Here is a 16509-nt window from a genome sequence, read left to right on the forward strand (position 1 = left end):
CTCTTCTCTTTTGATGGGCTTCGGCCGAACCTTTGTAGTCAGGCCCAAATTATTAACACCTCAAAAGAATTTGATAAACCCATATACTGTAATCACGACCAAACCCTGAACAAGAAGGCCAAAACCATGTAGGCCAACTCAACACGACCCACATTGGGTAATCCACGACATCGATCACGACCATATATATTCATATTGTCAAGTGCGTTCACAAAAAATATATATATATTATTGTCAAGTGATGATTCCCTTTTCCGTTCATGTCTTTCAACATCAAAAAATGCAGCACTCCATTTTTTGACCGAAATTACCGACTGCTAAGATGTCAAACATCGACTCGAGGGATCAATTCTTTATTCTTTAAATCCCAAGATAATTTAGGATTCGAGTTTGAGGACATAAAATAAGAAATAACGGTACAAAAGTAGACAACAGTTGATTTTTTTTTTCACTCTTAATTGGTAACTATTAAACTATTATATAACACACTTTGTATAAATTTATTTGTACTAAACTAATTAATGGATATGATAGGTAACATAAAGCACTAAGAATTGTTTAGTGGTAAGAAATAATAAAATAGTTAAAACCACTAATAAATAATGGTTTTAACTAGAAGATAATAATGTTTTTTGAAACATGTAGCAACATTTGTTTTGAATGTAATGTTAAATTATATTTAAAGAAAAAATATCTTTTTTACAATTAGTGTATCGGAAAGTTGAAAGAAACAGTTTGAGGCAAAGACTAGAAAAACAAGAAAATATTAATCTCCTGATGCAAACTGTTAAGAACACCTTAGTAGTTGTAAAAGGTATTTCTTGTTGATCATATGCGACGGCCAAGTGCCTTATATACAAGAGAATGCGCGTTAACCTAATCCAACAAACCGACTTATATTTGTCGATATATACAAAGCCCAAGTAGGCCCAATACCCCCCCTCAAGGTGGCGTGTGGAGATTACACACACCCAGCTTGACCAAAAATGCTTCAAACTCTTTACGACCCAAAGCTTTGGTCATGATATCGGCGAGCTGAGATGTTGTGTGGACATGTTTAGTGACAATAACCCCGCGAATGATTTCATCTCGTATGAAGTGAACATCTTTCCTGACATGTTTAGTACGAGCATGAAAGACAGGATTCAAAGCTAGACTGATCGCCGATAAGCTATCGGAATTGAGAGTGATAGGAGCTGAGCATTCAATACCAAGAGCCGGAAGTAATTCTCGCAACCAAAGAAGTTCTTGCACTGTGTCTGCCATGGCGCGATATTCAGCCTCACAAGACGATCGTGACACAACATCTTGTTTCCGTGTCTTCCAAGATAATGGAGAATCTCCTAGTTGAATGAACCATCCTGTTAGTGAGCGACTAGTAATAGGGCAGGACGAGTGATCTGCATCACACCAAGCTGTAAGAACCAAAGGCGTGTTAGCTTTGAGAAGAATGCCTTGGCCCGGGCTGTGTTTCAAGTAACGAACAACGCGGAGTGCAGCTTCCCAGTGGTCCTGTTTCGGGGCATTCATAAATTGAGCAAGAATATGAATCACATAGGAGAGCTCCGGTCGTGTGTTGCCAAGATATATTAACCGACCAATCAAGCGACGATAACGGGACGGCTCCGACATTTGATCACCAGTTGCGAGAGCTAGCTTGTGATGTTGCTCAAGCGGGAAGGTGGCTGGCTTTACTCCGAGAAGACCAGTCTCTGAAATTATTTCAAGGGCATACTTGCGTTGGCATAAATAGATCCCCGTGGGGCTGCGGGCAACTTCAATGCCTAAGAAGTAACGCAAAAGTCCGAGATTTTTCATATGAAAGCACTGACTAAGATAGGCCTTGAACTCGTTGACGACATGGAGAGAGCTGCCTGTGATTATCAAATCGTCGACGTAGACAAGGACGTGAAGACGAGTAGTATTGGTCGCAAGTATAAACAAAGAGTAGTCTGACATGTCTTGTTCAAAGCCAAAATTCTTCAAAGCAGCACCGAGCTTAGCAAACCAACAACGCGGTGCTTGCTTAAGTCCATATAGAGATTTCCGTAGGCGACAAACCTTACTTTTGTCATCAGTACGAAACCCGGGAGGAAATTGCATATAAACTTCTTCGGTAAGGTCACCGTGTAAAAACGCATTGTGGACGTCCATTTGGTGAACTTCCCAGTCCAAAGAAGCTGCTTGTTGTAGAAATGCTCTTACTGTAATCATTTTAGCGACAGGTGCAAAAGTTTCCTCATAATCAATACCTTCGGTTTGATGGTTGCCAAGAACAACGAGACGCGCTTTATGACGTTCTAGCGTTCCGTCAGCATTGAACTTGAGGCGAAAGACCCATTTGCAACCGAGAGCTTTCTTTCCGGGTGGAAGATCTTCAACTGTCCATGTACCATTGTCTTCAAGAGCTACAATTTCATCTTTGACAGCGTATCGCCAATTTTCATCAAGGACAGCCTCTTTGTAGTGTTGAGGCTCATATCCAGAACTAATAGCTGCGAGATATGCTTGATAGGTGGGAGAAAACTGAGAAGATGAAACAAAATTTTCCAACGGGTAAGGAGTATTCGTTGGTGGCGGATCGTGAAGCAACATCAACACATAGTCAGAAAGTTTTGTAAGCAATTTTTTCGGTCGCTTACCAACACCAAGTGGTTCAGGTCCAGGTCCGTATACAGGTAATGATTCAGTCGTGACTGGTAGCGTGATAATTTCAGAATCACTATGTTGTTCATCATCGGAAGAAGTGGAGGACGACGAGACTTCAGTAGACAAAGTTTCTGTTGGAGATTCAGTCTCGGGCTGCGTAGTAGTAGTAACAGGTTGCAAATTTGTGTTCTCAAGCTGACAAGAAGATGACGGAATCACAGTAGGTGGTGCGACAGATTCCGGAGAGCTGTCGTCAAAATCATCAGAGATAAGCGGAGAAGAAGAAGTCTCCGGCGGAGAGAATTGAGAAGACAGTGAAGAATTCTCAAAGGGAAACTCAAATTCACTAAAAATAACATCTCTTGACACAGAAATTCTCCCAGTTTCAATGTTGTAAACTCTCCATCCCTTCTTTCCAAAAGGATACCCAAGAAAAACTGATTTCGTGCTACGTTGTGCAAACTTATCACCGCCGTGTTTTTGATTATGGACGTAACAAAGACAGCCAAGAACACGAAGATGATTCAAAGGTGGTGGCCGATTGTAGATGAGCTCAAATGGCGTTTTTCCTTTAAGAATTGCAGTGGGAGTACGGTTGATCAAGTAACCAGCGGTTAGAGCACAATATCCCCAAAATTCAATCGGTAAATCAGCTTGAAACATGAGAGCACGGGCTACGTTTAAAATGTGACGATTCTTACGTTCGACCCTACCATTCTGTTGAGGAGTTCCAACGCAAGAAGTCTCATGAATGATACCATTTTCCATGAAGTAATCGGATAAACAAATGAATTCGGATCCATTATCACTTCGTATAGTTTTGACTTTGGCGGAAAATTGTCTTTCAACTAACGCAAGAAAATTCTTGAGATGAGTTGGTGCATCTTTCTTAGATGGTAGTAGGTATATCCAGACCGCACGAGAGTAGTCGTCCAAGATAGTAAGAAAATATTTAGAACCGCAAATAGCCGATGTCCGGTAAGGACCCCATAGATCACAGTGAACCAATTCAAATGGAAAAGTGGTTTTATTACTACTCAAAGGAAAAGAATCTCGCGTCTGCTTAGCATGAATACAAATGTCACACGCCGTGGAATCAAAGCTACTACTACTAAATTTAGAAAAATGCAACATCTCCAAAGCCTTAGAAGAAGGATGTCCTAAACGACGATGCCAAACGTCAGCTGGTAATGACTCCATTGCTTGAACCGTCGCCATTTTTGTATCCACTCCTCTAAAAAAATACAGCCCATTTTCTTGCTCACCGGCGCCAATCAGCGTTCTCGTGATGCGATCCTGAACAATACAAACCCGGTCAGTTATCTGAAACACGCATCCTCTATCTCTAGTCAACTGTGAGACTGATATAAGGTGACATTTAAGTCCATCAACAAAAAGAACTTCCTGAAGCCGTAGAGAAGAACCCAAAACAACACGTCCATATTTAGTAGAAGACGTATATCGACCGTCTGGAAGTTTTATTAGAAGTGGTGCCATTTCACAAACATCAATCAAAAAATCAAGCGTGCCCGTCATGTGATTTGAAGCTCCTGTATCAATCACCCAAGATTCAAAAAAATACTTACCAGAGAGTGGCTGTGTAGAAGTGGCTTTCCTCTCCGCAAGCATGTGTTGGAGCAGCTTCCAATCCGGATCACTTAAACCGCTAATCCCGACCCGGTCTGCATCCGTTAATGGTGGATTATTTGGCAATGCAGCAACATTAAGCCCGAAACCTGAGACAGCAGCTGGCGTTGTCAAGACATGATTTGCATGAGCTAGTTCAGGTCCTTTGCTCATCGTCGAGCCTGCTGAAATTGTCAATGTTCCACGCCCAGCACCACCGGAATTCTGATTGCCTTTAAACGAATTGTTTCCGTTTTTATTACGAGGTGGTTTTCCTTCTCCCCACCACTCGGGATAACCAATTCGCCTAAAACAATTCTCAGCCACATGTCCATTTCGACCACAGTTTGAACATGTAACTTTTCCTCCTTTGTAATCGGCTCCGAAATTTTGTGAAGAAGTGGTTTGCACCGCAAAGCTCATTCCGTCACTTCTTTCATCATTCAAACGGCCCAGCAGCTTCGATTCTTCGTCTTGGGTCAGAGAGTTGTACGCTTCTTCAAGCGTTGGAAGAGGAACCCGAGAGAGAAGAGCTGATTTGATGGCGCCGTACAGAGAGTCGTCAAGTCCCATAAGGAACTGGTGAAGCTTGTCTTCCTCACGTTCCTTTCTTATTTCTTCCATTGTCTTTGCCTGTTGGTAGTCGGCAAGACTCCTCCACAGCTGAGTTAGTTTCCCATAATAAGCTTCGATAGCGAGTCCCTTTTGTCTGCAATTCGCCAATTCAGTCTTGAGACGTTGGACCCGCTGACCATTCTTCACGCCAAAACGCTTCTGGATGTGTGTCCAAAGCTCATGGGAGTCATCAGTGTGGGACAAGGAAGAGGATAAACTTTCATCAATTGTAAGCTTGATCCACGAAACAACGAGTGCATTGTTCGCTATCCAATCCTCAAAGTCTGGTGATGTCTCGTCGGGCTGTGGTATAGAGCCCTCGGCGAAACCAAATTTCTTTCGTGCTTTCAACGCAAGCCTCAGATTGTTTGCCCATTCGTCGTAGTTAGGACCACGCAACAAAGGCTTGGAAATCAAGGTTCCTGGATTATCTCCAGAAGTTAAATCATACGGTGAGATCCTGCGACGAGTTTCAACACGAGCTGCAGTGACCACATCGGTGAGAGCTGATGAAGTAGCCGACGAGGTGTTTGAAGCAGTAGCCATCGCAAGAGAGATTTGACTAGGAATAGAGTCAGAATCTTAGGTCAAAGAAATCGAAAAAATAAGAACAGAGATTTTATGTGTAGCGGAATTTCAAGATCACAGAGATCGAAACAAACCCTTTTGTAGTTTAGGTTTGCTCTGATACCATGTTAAGAACACCTTAGTAGTTGTAAAAGGTATTTCTTGTTGATCATATGCGACGGCCAAGTGCCTTATATACAAGAGAATGCGCGTTAACCTAATCCAACAAACCGACTTATATTTGTCGATATATACAAAGCCCAAGTAGGCCCAATACAAACCACATTTGTAGTCCTTTTGTTTTCTACTAGTATGATTAGTATCCATTCAAGCCCTATACCCCTTATCATGGGGTTAACAATAAAACCAAATCAGTTTTCTCCTCAACACGTGGTTCCTCGAATTTCATCGGTGAAAAAAAGATTGAAGATGAAGAAGTAGAAGTGGAGTAAGGACTGGAAACTAAGCTCGTAAAAAAAGAAATATGCATTAAAGAATCAAAAACAATGAATCATACTGTTCAACGAACGTTTACATATAATTATCACAATTGCATTATGTACAATAAAAGGCGATGTCCGTTAACAAAAAAAGGTATAAAGAGGATGTTCAACGAGAAAGAGGCAAGAATGGACTTCTCTCAGCAAATTCTCCGACGATCACCGTATATACCCTCTAATTTTCTGTCAAAAGGCAAGAATGTAGTATAGTAATTTGTGTTAGTGACGTTGTTGTGTTATCATCCAAGTTCTAATATGCACATATGTTGTTAGCAAAATAAAATAACAAAAATTGGTTAGTAATATAAACTTTATACAAAAACTGTAATATACAAAATGTAGTATCTAATATATAAAATTATTAATTAATAAGTACAAAAAAACCAAATAGAGAGAAAATGATTAAAAAATGAAGAAGTTGGTTAGAGAAATGAAAAATCAATGTAATGAAACTTGATACTCCCTCCGTTTCGTTTTAGTTGTCGTTTAAGGTTTTTTCACACAAATTAAGAAAAACATTAAATTTTCTGTTTTACCCTTTATTAATATATTTTATAAAAAAATTCATTGGCCAAAACATTAAAACAGTAGGGATAAAACTGGAATTTTCACCAAACATTTGCATTGAAAACCTAAAACGACAACTATTATGAAACAAAATTTAAATCCTAAAACGACAACTAAATTGAAACGGAGGGAGTATTACATTATTACTATAAAAAAAATTGAAGAGCCTTAATACTTTAATTATAAAAAAAGGCCATAGGCCGACATTTCTAATTGCATTCGTAATAAATTCTTGCTGTAAATTTTTTCGAGTTATGAAAAATAAAAGAAAATTTGAAAATTACATTTATCATATTGTAATGTTTTTTTCATATTTTTTTCATCATATAGTAATTATGAATGTATAAATAAAATAATTCTGGTTTTAATTAAGAGTATATATATAAATACATATTTCATTTTGTAATATTTTTTTTTATAATATAGTAATTAAGAGTATATAAAAAACAAAAAAATCTTCATTTCTCGGGTCGGGTCTAAATCGCGAAATTTGCGTAGGTCTGAGAAAAAAAAAAAAAAAAAAAAAAGAGAGAGTGCACAGTGCGCTTTTGGTAGAGAGAAAGGGTTCTTATTTGGGATTATGTCTTCTTCTTCTCCTTCTTCGTGATTCTCTCACACAATTTTCACCCATTTTCATGTCTCTTCCTACCAAACGCTCTACTTTCTCCGCCGCTTCTGCCTCCGACGACTCTTCTTACTCTTCTCCTCCGATGAAAAAGGCTAAAAACGACCTCCACCATTCCCCGCAACACCCTAACACCGCCGACAAGGTTGGCTTTCATATGGAGGAAGATCCAACTCCCGCCGCTGCGAATCTCTCTCGGAAGAAAGCTACACTACCGCAACCTACTAAGAAGCTTGTAATCAAGCTCAATAAAGGTTTCGCTCGATTTCGATTTTTTCATTTTTGCGATTTTGATCGTAATCTTTGGATTCGATTTGTGTGTTTTACTCTAGTGTGAAATTGATGCTCTGGATTGATTGGAAATGACTCTATGTATGTACGATTGTTAGGGTTCGTGATTTTTAGGGTTTTCATTGGCTTGCGATTGATGGATACTTTTGATGTTATATTACAGTGGAAAATTGAGTGTGACTGTTGATTTTTGATGTGAATGAGTGATTTGGGTTTTTGTATTTCTTTTAAGTTGGAATCTCTTTGTCTAGCCTGATCTAGGTATTTAAGATCCGGAATCTTTGTTGTGCACAATCTAGTTCTCACCAAACCTGATTTGTGCCATTAGAAAACATCTTGAGAATCATTATTACTGTGACTGGCTACCAAATTGAAGATAAAACTGTTTCCGTCATCATTTTAAAGGGTTCTGATTGTACCATTTGTAATATATATATGTGTGAAGCCAAACCAACCTTGCCAACAAACTTTGAGGAGACTACATGGGAGAAGTTGCAGTCAGCTATCAGAGCTATATTTCTCAAAAAACCATTTTCTTTTGACCTCGAGAGCCTCTACCAGGTTTGGTTACTTGCAAATTTACTAGCTTCCTTTCTTTTTGTATGTGTAAATGTCGTGCTGATGAGATGGTGACACTGTTTTTCCAGGCTGTTGATAACCTTTGCTTGCATAAGTTGGAAGGAAAGCTTTATGACCAGATTGAGAAGGAGTGTGAAGAACACATCTCTGCAGCTTTGCAATCTTTAGTTGGGCAGAACACTGATCTGACTGTTTTCTTGTCACTTGTTGAGAAATGCTGGCAAGACTTTTGTGACCAGATGCTCATGATCCGTAGTATAGCCTTGACTCTGGATAGGAAGTATGTGATACAAAATCCAAATGTACGTTCATTATGGGAGATGGGTTTGCAGCTTTTCCGGAAGCATCTTTCTCTGGCCCCTGAAGTTGAGCAGAGGACTGTTAAAGGTCTCTTAAGTATGATTGAAAAAGAAAGGTAATTTTGTAACCTTCTGGTCTTTCAAAAATTAAACAAGGTTGATTTGTCACATTGGGAATGTTTCTTCATAAAGCTTAGCCACCATTACCTCAACTTATTTTTCTGGCTTGAGTGAATCATGGGAAGTTTTGGATGGTCTATGAACTATTCCTGTCTAGTAGTGATAACTAGTTATAGGTAAAATTTCAAGGCAAATCAGCACTAGTGTAAGTCATTTATATATTGGATAATGTTTTAATCTGAATCTGCTGACCTTTCTTGCATGATATTGGTCCTGCAGATTAGCAGAAGCTGTTAATAGGACTCTACTAAGCCATCTTTTGAAGATGTTTACTGCACTGGGAATATATATGGATAGCTTTGAGAAACCTTTCCTTGAAGGGACTTCTGAATTTTACGCTGCTGAAGGAATGAAATACATGCAGCAGTCTGACGTTCCGGAGTACCTGAAGCATGTTGAGGTGCCTTGCATGACTTCATATAGTTTCCTTATGATAAGCTGCAGTACATGTTAATAGTCTTTCTAAGGTTTCTACTGGTGATTGGTGCAGGGAAGGTTGCATGAAGAGAATGAAAGATGCATACTCTACATAGATGCAGTAACAAGGAAACCATTGATCGCAACTGTTGAAAGGCAGCTTCTCGAACGTCATATACTTGTTGTTCTTGATAAGGTTTCACTCCTGTTATCCTTTTGGCGGTGTGCATATTAGCTAATTTTAGTTTGTCGTAGTCTTACTTTATCTCTGAACATCTCCAGGGGTTTACAACATTAATGGATGGACGTCGTACTGAGGACCTTCAGAGGATGCAAACCCTGTTTTCTAGGGTCAATGCACTTGAGTCTCTGAGGCAGGCGCTAAGTTCATATGTTCGGAAAACTGGGCAGAAGATTGTTATGGATGAAGAGAAAGATAAAGACATGGTACAATCACTATTGGACTTCAAGGCTTCTCTTGACGTAATATGGGAAGAGAGCTTTAATAAGAACGAATCATTTGGTAACACAATCAAAGATTCATTTGAGCATCTGATTAATCTTCGTCAGGTATTAAATATTGATTTTCTTGATTGTTGCATGAGTCTCTTGCCAACAATTTTACTTTCATCTAAAAACAACATGCTGATTATTGTGGAAATGTCAAACCTTAAGTTACAATGGTGCAATTGAGGAATTTATATTCTATAATAATCTAGAGATTTTTCGTTATTGGTTAAGCATTGTATTGCTATGATTTGGAGACATCTTTGGGCAGTGGATACAATTTTCAAACATAATAATTTTGAGAACAAGCTTCTTGTGGGCACTGGACCTGATTACAGTAGTGTTTTTTTGCTAGTATATATCATTTGGTTACCAAATACTCTGATTTAGCATGCATCCCAATAATATACATCTTATGCTCTTGATCTATTTTGCAGAACCGGCCAGCTGAGCTTATTGCCAAGTTTTTGGACGAGAAGCTCCGTGCTGGGAATAAGGGTACTTCTGAAGAAGAACTGGAGAGTACACTTGAAAAAGTCTTGGTTTTGTTCAGATTTATCCAGGTTATCTCTAATTTCTTACATCTATATTGTATTTGTCACTGTAAATCACGAAATCGAGGCCCAGTGCATGGTCTGTAAACCAGCTATTTGATCTTCTAGATATCGGTTTTGCTGATGGATTTTTAATTTTTTTTCAAAGGGTAAAGATGTGTTCGAAGCATTTTACAAAAAGGATCTTGCGAAGAGACTCCTGTTGGGAAAGAGTGCTTCAATTGATGCCGAGAAATCCATGATATCTAAGGTTAAATTTACTTCCTGGGTGTTTCCCTTTCCCACAATTTGTTTTCTATATCGGTAGCTCATACCCACTGACCCCAACCTTGGTTTTGCCTACAGCTTAAAACTGAGTGTGGTAGCCAGTTTACAAACAAGCTCGAAGGGATGTTCAAGGTACTCTTTCCTTCTCCTTCTCTATTTTCAAAAAGGATGTTGGTCGTTTAAGTTTTACGAAGGAACAAACTTAATGATCTTATATTTTGTTACACTTACGATATATCCCAGTATACATATTAATTGTTACTTAATCCAATCTTAGATAAGATTGTTGGATGATCCTGCACCAGACCTACTTTAATGAGCTAGTGTACATGTACAATAATCCTAATGAGCTTGAACTCTCTGTTTAATTGAAATTTTCTCCAGGATATTGAATTGTCAAAGGAAATCAATGAGTCATTCAAACAATCTTCTCAGGCCAGAACCAAACTACCATCGGGAATTGAGATGAGTGTCCACGTGTTAACAACAGGGTACGTACTATGTATCAATTTCATCCAGGATTCAACTGCTGGAATGCGTGATAGCATGACATATATAAAGCTTGTTAACTTTTCATGTATAATGCAGTTACTGGCCAACATATCCACCTATGGATGTTAAGCTTCCTCATGAACTAAATGTCTATCAGGTTTTACCAAAAGTTCTTCTTATGTATTATTTCGTTTCCTCTTTAGATTTTTTCTTACAAGCCTTTTTTCTAAGTTATCTGTTTGTTGCGTAGGATATCTTCAAAGAGTTCTATTTAAGCAAGTACAGTGGTAGGAGGTTAATGTGGCAAAACTCATTAGGCCACTGTGTTTTAAAGGCAGATTTCTCCAGAGGTAAAAAGGAGCTGGCTGTTTCCCTGTTTCAGGTCAGTCGAATTTTCTCTTTTTCCTTTTTAAGCTCTTTCCTGTCTTCCCAAGGTTACAGTGTGAATCAATTGCTTTAAAAAGGTCTTTTCTTTTTGTCTCAGGCTGTTGTGTTGATGTTATTTAACGATGCAATGAAACTTAGCTTTGAAGACATTAAAGATTCCACCAGCATAGAGGACAAAGAGCTGAGGAGGACGTTGCAGTCGCTTGCTTGTGGGAAAGTTCGTGTCCTGCAGAAGGTTAGGCCAAATCTGGACTCTGTTAACTCTCTTTAAAGCTAATGCAGAAACTGCTGAGATTGTGGCGTTCCCTTTTTTCACAAGGATGAGCCTTATTGTGTAAATGTTTTTTGCAGAATCCAAAGGGAAGAGATGTAGAAGATGGTGATGAATTTGAGTTTAATGACGACTTTGCAGCTCCGCTATATCGCATTAAGGTACGTCGTTTTTTTCTTGGTCTCTTCACTTAAAGTATCCTAGAATCTTGTGATACTGTTTTCTGTGTAGCATATAGTGAACCTATTCTTTCTTTTGTTCCTGGTGCAGGTAAATGCAATCCAGATGAAAGAGACAGTGGAGGAGAACACAAGTACAACGGAAAGAGTATTCCAGGACCGACAATACCAGGTTGGTTTCTGCTCAATTTTCCTTTACGATACTATTTTCTTAAATCTTTCTTACAACTTGGCTCCTTAATGAGAGAAGCTTTTGACAAAATGGCTTTCCCCATCACACCCTTATCTTACAGATCGATGCAGCCATTGTTCGTATTATGAAGACAAGAAAAGTCTTAAGCCATACTCTTCTAATCACTGAGCTCTTCCAACAGGTAACTTTCTTTCATCCTGCTTGATGATTTCAAAATCCTAAAGTAAGATTAAAAAATAGAACTGTATTTTAAACTGGGTGTCTCGGGATGATTAACCAGATAAAGAATATGTCAGTATAAAAACATGAAATTCGTTACTCGGTCCAGTCCTACTGGTAATGTACTCATGATGATGATAATGATGGGCATTCTCAGTACTCTACTAAATTTAATATACCACGCTATGAATGGATTGTGTTTGTGAATTTGCAGCTGAAATTCCCGATAAAGCCTGCTGATCTGAAGAAGAGGATTGAAAGCTTGATCGATCGAGAATATTTGGAGAGGGAAAAAAGCAACCCTCAGATATACAATTATCTTGCTTAGAATCTCTCTGGTAAACGCCTTTTCAATATTTTCCTCTGTGTATATTTATTGACAAACAAACGATGGCCGAAATTTTCTTATTCAGTTTGAAAAAAAAAGAACTCTCGATATTCCAATCATCTATTCTCGTTTTTATGTACAGCCTTAACTTGTGTTTCTTCTTCTTTGATTCACTTTTCCTCTGTTATCTGTTACTATGAGCATTCATTCACTGGGTTGATTTTGTCAGGTCTTTCTCTCTTCTGTTTTCTACTTGGAACTTCTTATTATCTTTTTATATAACTTGCGAGTTGCGATAGAGTTCTTCAGAGAGGTTATTATATCGAGTCCTATTATCTTCGAGAGTATTTATCTGTCTCTTTGATTTCATTGTGTTCGTTTTGAGTTTATTTAAATGGAGAAATAGTTTTCAGAGCATTTATTCACGTTTTCAGGCAAATAAATCTCAAGTTTTATTTGAATTTTTTTTACATTATATTTTATGCATTTCTGCCTTTATAGTATATGCTTCTTCCACTATCAAAGAACTAAAGAACGACAAGAGATAATCAAATTGCTTACTTGATGAACGTCCAAAACTATAAATAAAAAAGTCAAATTTAGTACTACGGTTTGTGAAATAGATCTTGTATCTATATTCGTTGGAAAACTGGAAATTTATTGACTCATTGTCCAACCGGTTCCATCTCGTGGCTCGAACGAAAGCTTTTTTGTTCGGTTTTCAGCCTGATTTTAAGTACTGTGGTAGCAAGAAAACAAACTATATAATGAAAATTGGATTTCTAAAAATAAAATTTATTTGGTGAAAAAATAAAATTTGAACGAAATGTCGTTCAGATAATATTTGCTAGTCAAAATTAAACATACAGTATTTATAAATTTTATTTGTTTGAACTTTTAAATTAAAGTTGCTGAGGTAGCATTCTATAGGATTGTTTGCCTTACATATATGATGAATGTTTGTGACTTGTGAGTGATTTTAATGTAGCCATTTTTTGAAAAACTAAAACGCTTGTTATAGATATTAAATTTTGAATTAAAACATCGCTTAGGATTTTATTTCTTAGTCAAATTTGATTTTGTTAGTCAATAACAAAACAGCTAAAGATTACTTCTATCTTCCCTTAAAGACCTATCAGTATCACCTACGGTTTCATAGTTTTTGTAGCCTTAAAAAACGGATATTTCCTATTTTTGTAACCAATGCAATAGCCTTTTTAATCAAAAACCAAAAGAAAAAAAAAAAGAGAGAGAGAGGGAAATAAACAGAAACTCTTGAAAAAAACAGCTACTTTAGAGAAAACCCAAAATGGCTTCTCTTTGGCTGAAGTTATTCTTGATAAGTCTAATATACCTCAATGTTATCGCTAAATCAACTCCGGTATGTTCGTTATCAAGTAATTTGGTATACTAAACTAATTAATGAATTTCTCATATTGATATGGTTGCATTTGTATTGCAGCATCAAGAAACCGAATTCGAATGCGTCTCTATAGACAAACAATCTGCATTACAACATCCTCTAATGAAGAATCATCGTATACAGGTATCATTCATTTGCCAGCAAACATACTAATCAAGTTTTATAAAGAAATATGTTTGAATAATAAACCTAAACGTTATTGTAGACTAGACCAAGTCGAGAGCTTTTATCAATACTGTCTACGTCCAAAGATGACAGAATTAGAAAGATTGATTTGAAGGGATCAGAAGAATGTCCAAAGGGACAAGTACCTATCCATAAACCAAAAACCAATAATCTTATTCATCCCCAACAAATTCCAAGAGCAGGTAAGCACTCTTGCCTTTGGCTTCTAAAAAGGTTATAATTAATTTCGTTAGTGGTTCTAATTTGATCTTTAATAGAGAAATAATATAAACGTAACCACAATATTTGTTTTTCGTTTATTTCAGGCCGTCTCCTGAAACAAACTCGCAGTCGCAGGGTTAAAAAGAAGAAAAAGAACAATCGACGTAAAAAAGATAAAAATAAACTTATCACTTCTGCAGTGTTGTCTCAAAAAAATAAGAACCCTATCCACCGGCCAAAATTATTTACAGAGACTCATCTACATGTAAGTACCTCAAGCAACAAAAACTACAATATATATTTTGGTGAGGATTGTCTTAATTAATAGTATAAATAGATATATGAGTAATGATTTTATGTGTAGTATGCAATTGTTAGGACATTTGAAAATACGACAAAAAAATGGCGTGGAGCACAAGCATTGTTCAGTATTAACAAGCCCCGAGTGGTGCAAAATCAATTTAGTAAGGCTTGGATTTGGCTTAATTACATACAAGGAAGCGTAATGAGCAGCATCCAGTTTGGTTGGGCTGTAAGTATTTTACTACAAATTAAACTCTATTGATCGATTTGAATAATCATTTAACGGAACTAATTGAGGTTTGTCAATTTATATTCAAATCTAAACCCTAAACTTCTCTCTCGATCCGTCACTATAGGTGCATACGAATTTATATCCAGACGATCGTCCAAGACTAACCACGTTTTGGATGGTGAGTGATGATTTCTTGTAATTATTCTCTCGAGTTTCATGATTATTTTAACTTATTTTTTGGTTAAAATGAGCATGCATAATCAAATCTATTATATATTACAGTCAGATAACCATCAAAAAGGATGTTACAATGCGTTATGTCCAGGAGGTTATGTTCAAATTCATAAATCAATCTACCCCGGTTTGGTTTATGATAAAGTCAATGTTCCAGTAGGAAAACAAAACACTGTCCATCTTTCTGTTGCTGAGGTACAAATCCAAAACCCTAACTTAAGAAACAAATAAGGCTTATTTGCTTATCTCGTTTTGCATTTTTATCACTTTTCTATGAATGTTTACATGTTAACTTTTTGTGTTGGACTTCAAAAATGTTTTAGTCTTTTTTAGTCAACATTATTTGAAAATCATAGCATAGGCAAAGGAAAATTTCATTTGTGTTGTGCGTTGAAGGCAAAATTTTGCAAAGGAAAACGCAAAATAATGAATGGGTTTTTTTTTGTTGCATGGGAGTCTTGACGAAAAAACGATACTATAATTTTTTACGGGACATTTAGTACGAACAAATTTCGTAGGAAAATAGTAAAAAAATAGCAGATTCTCACCATTTTCAAACAAAATCGCGTATAAGACCGTCTTTATTGGGAGGTTATTAACTTGGTTCTTAGCTCAAAAGAGATTAAAATTAAAGGTGTAATTGATAATTTTGCTAAAGAATGATTCTTAGCTAAGAGTCAAAAATTGGGGTAAAAACCAAAAAATTTACTAAGAACCAAAACTAAGCACCTCCCAATAACTAACACAAACCAACCTAGTTTTGGACTTTGGTTCCCTCTCCTTAGTGGGCCTAATTCGCATGTGGGCTTGGGCCTTTTCTTATTTTAATTTTTGCATTCCTTTAAATAATTGCAACAAAATAAAAAAAATCCCCACTAAGAAAATAGTAACCGATATAAAATCAAATTTGTATACAAGTAGAAGCATGGATTAATTTCCTTATAAATTTATATACTAGTTAGTCACTAAACATGTGAAGTTACAATGCAGGATCCAGTGACCAAAAATTGGGTATTGACGGTAGGATCCATAATGATAGGGTATTGGCCACGTCAAAGTCACATGGCAGAAGGAGCTTCTGAAGTATATTTCGGTGGATTTGCAGGAATCAGTGAATTGTCTCAACCCACGACAAGCCCACCTATGGGAACTGGAGAGTTTCCGACAAAAGATCTGAGTCGGTCTTGTTTCATGAAACAACTTAAATATGTTCTTTCGGATTATACAGTTGTGGATATCAATCCCAACGAGGTAGAAGATTATGTGGATAATCGTAAGTGTTATGGTTTAATGTTTTATAAGTATGTAGATTATGATTCTAGAGAAACTCTTACGTTTGGAGGACCTGGTGGACAATGTTGATAGGGTTGTTTTCAATTTGTTTGAGATATATGTTTTCTTCCATCGGTAGGTTATATGTGTTCTCTATTTAATTTTAATAATTAACTTAGATCATTGGTTAAAATTTAGTGTATACTCTTTGGATCAAAAATAATTTCTTATTGAAAAATAAAAAAAACATTAAACTTTAGCACCGCATAGTTTTTTCCGCGAGTAATACTTGTCTTGACAACAACGGTCAACGGATACTTAATCTTTTAAACTATATGAATGTTTA

The 16509-nt window shown here is 37.0% G+C and overlaps 2 protein-coding genes across 2 annotated transcripts; both read left to right on the forward strand.

Moving 5' to 3' along the window:
- The first annotated feature begins 6997 nt into the window (after nucleotides 1-6997).
- LOC9301278 (cullin-4) lies at nucleotides 6998-12471 on the forward strand. Its single transcript, XM_002863371.2, has 17 exons — nucleotides 6998-7403; nucleotides 7886-8001; nucleotides 8088-8434; nucleotides 8718-8898; nucleotides 8989-9111; nucleotides 9198-9485; nucleotides 9860-9985; nucleotides 10125-10226; nucleotides 10322-10375; nucleotides 10628-10734; nucleotides 10832-10892; nucleotides 10986-11117; nucleotides 11220-11357; nucleotides 11474-11554; nucleotides 11664-11744; nucleotides 11866-11946; nucleotides 12199-12471. The coding sequence occupies exons 1-17, from the start codon at nucleotides 7160-7162 to the stop codon at nucleotides 12310-12312; spliced, it is 2376 nt and encodes a 791-aa protein (XP_002863417.1). The 5' UTR covers nucleotides 6998-7159; the 3' UTR covers nucleotides 12313-12471.
- Nucleotides 12472-13514: 1043 nt separating this feature from the next.
- LOC9299494 lies at nucleotides 13515-16350 on the forward strand. Its single transcript, XM_002863372.2, has 8 exons — nucleotides 13515-13693; nucleotides 13775-13858; nucleotides 13941-14103; nucleotides 14227-14387; nucleotides 14487-14654; nucleotides 14782-14835; nucleotides 14940-15086; nucleotides 15882-16350. Exons 1-8 carry the CDS (start codon nucleotides 13622-13624, stop codon nucleotides 16251-16253), a joined length of 1221 nt encoding a protein of 406 aa, XP_002863418.1. The 5' UTR covers nucleotides 13515-13621; the 3' UTR covers nucleotides 16254-16350.
- The last annotated feature ends 159 nt before the right edge of the window (nucleotides 16351-16509 follow it).

The sequence above is a fragment of the Arabidopsis lyrata genome, assembly GCF_000004255.2.
Source record: "Arabidopsis lyrata subsp. lyrata unplaced genomic scaffold ARALYscaffold_8, whole genome shotgun sequence".
Taxonomy (NCBI): domain Eukaryota; kingdom Viridiplantae; phylum Streptophyta; class Magnoliopsida; order Brassicales; family Brassicaceae; genus Arabidopsis; species Arabidopsis lyrata.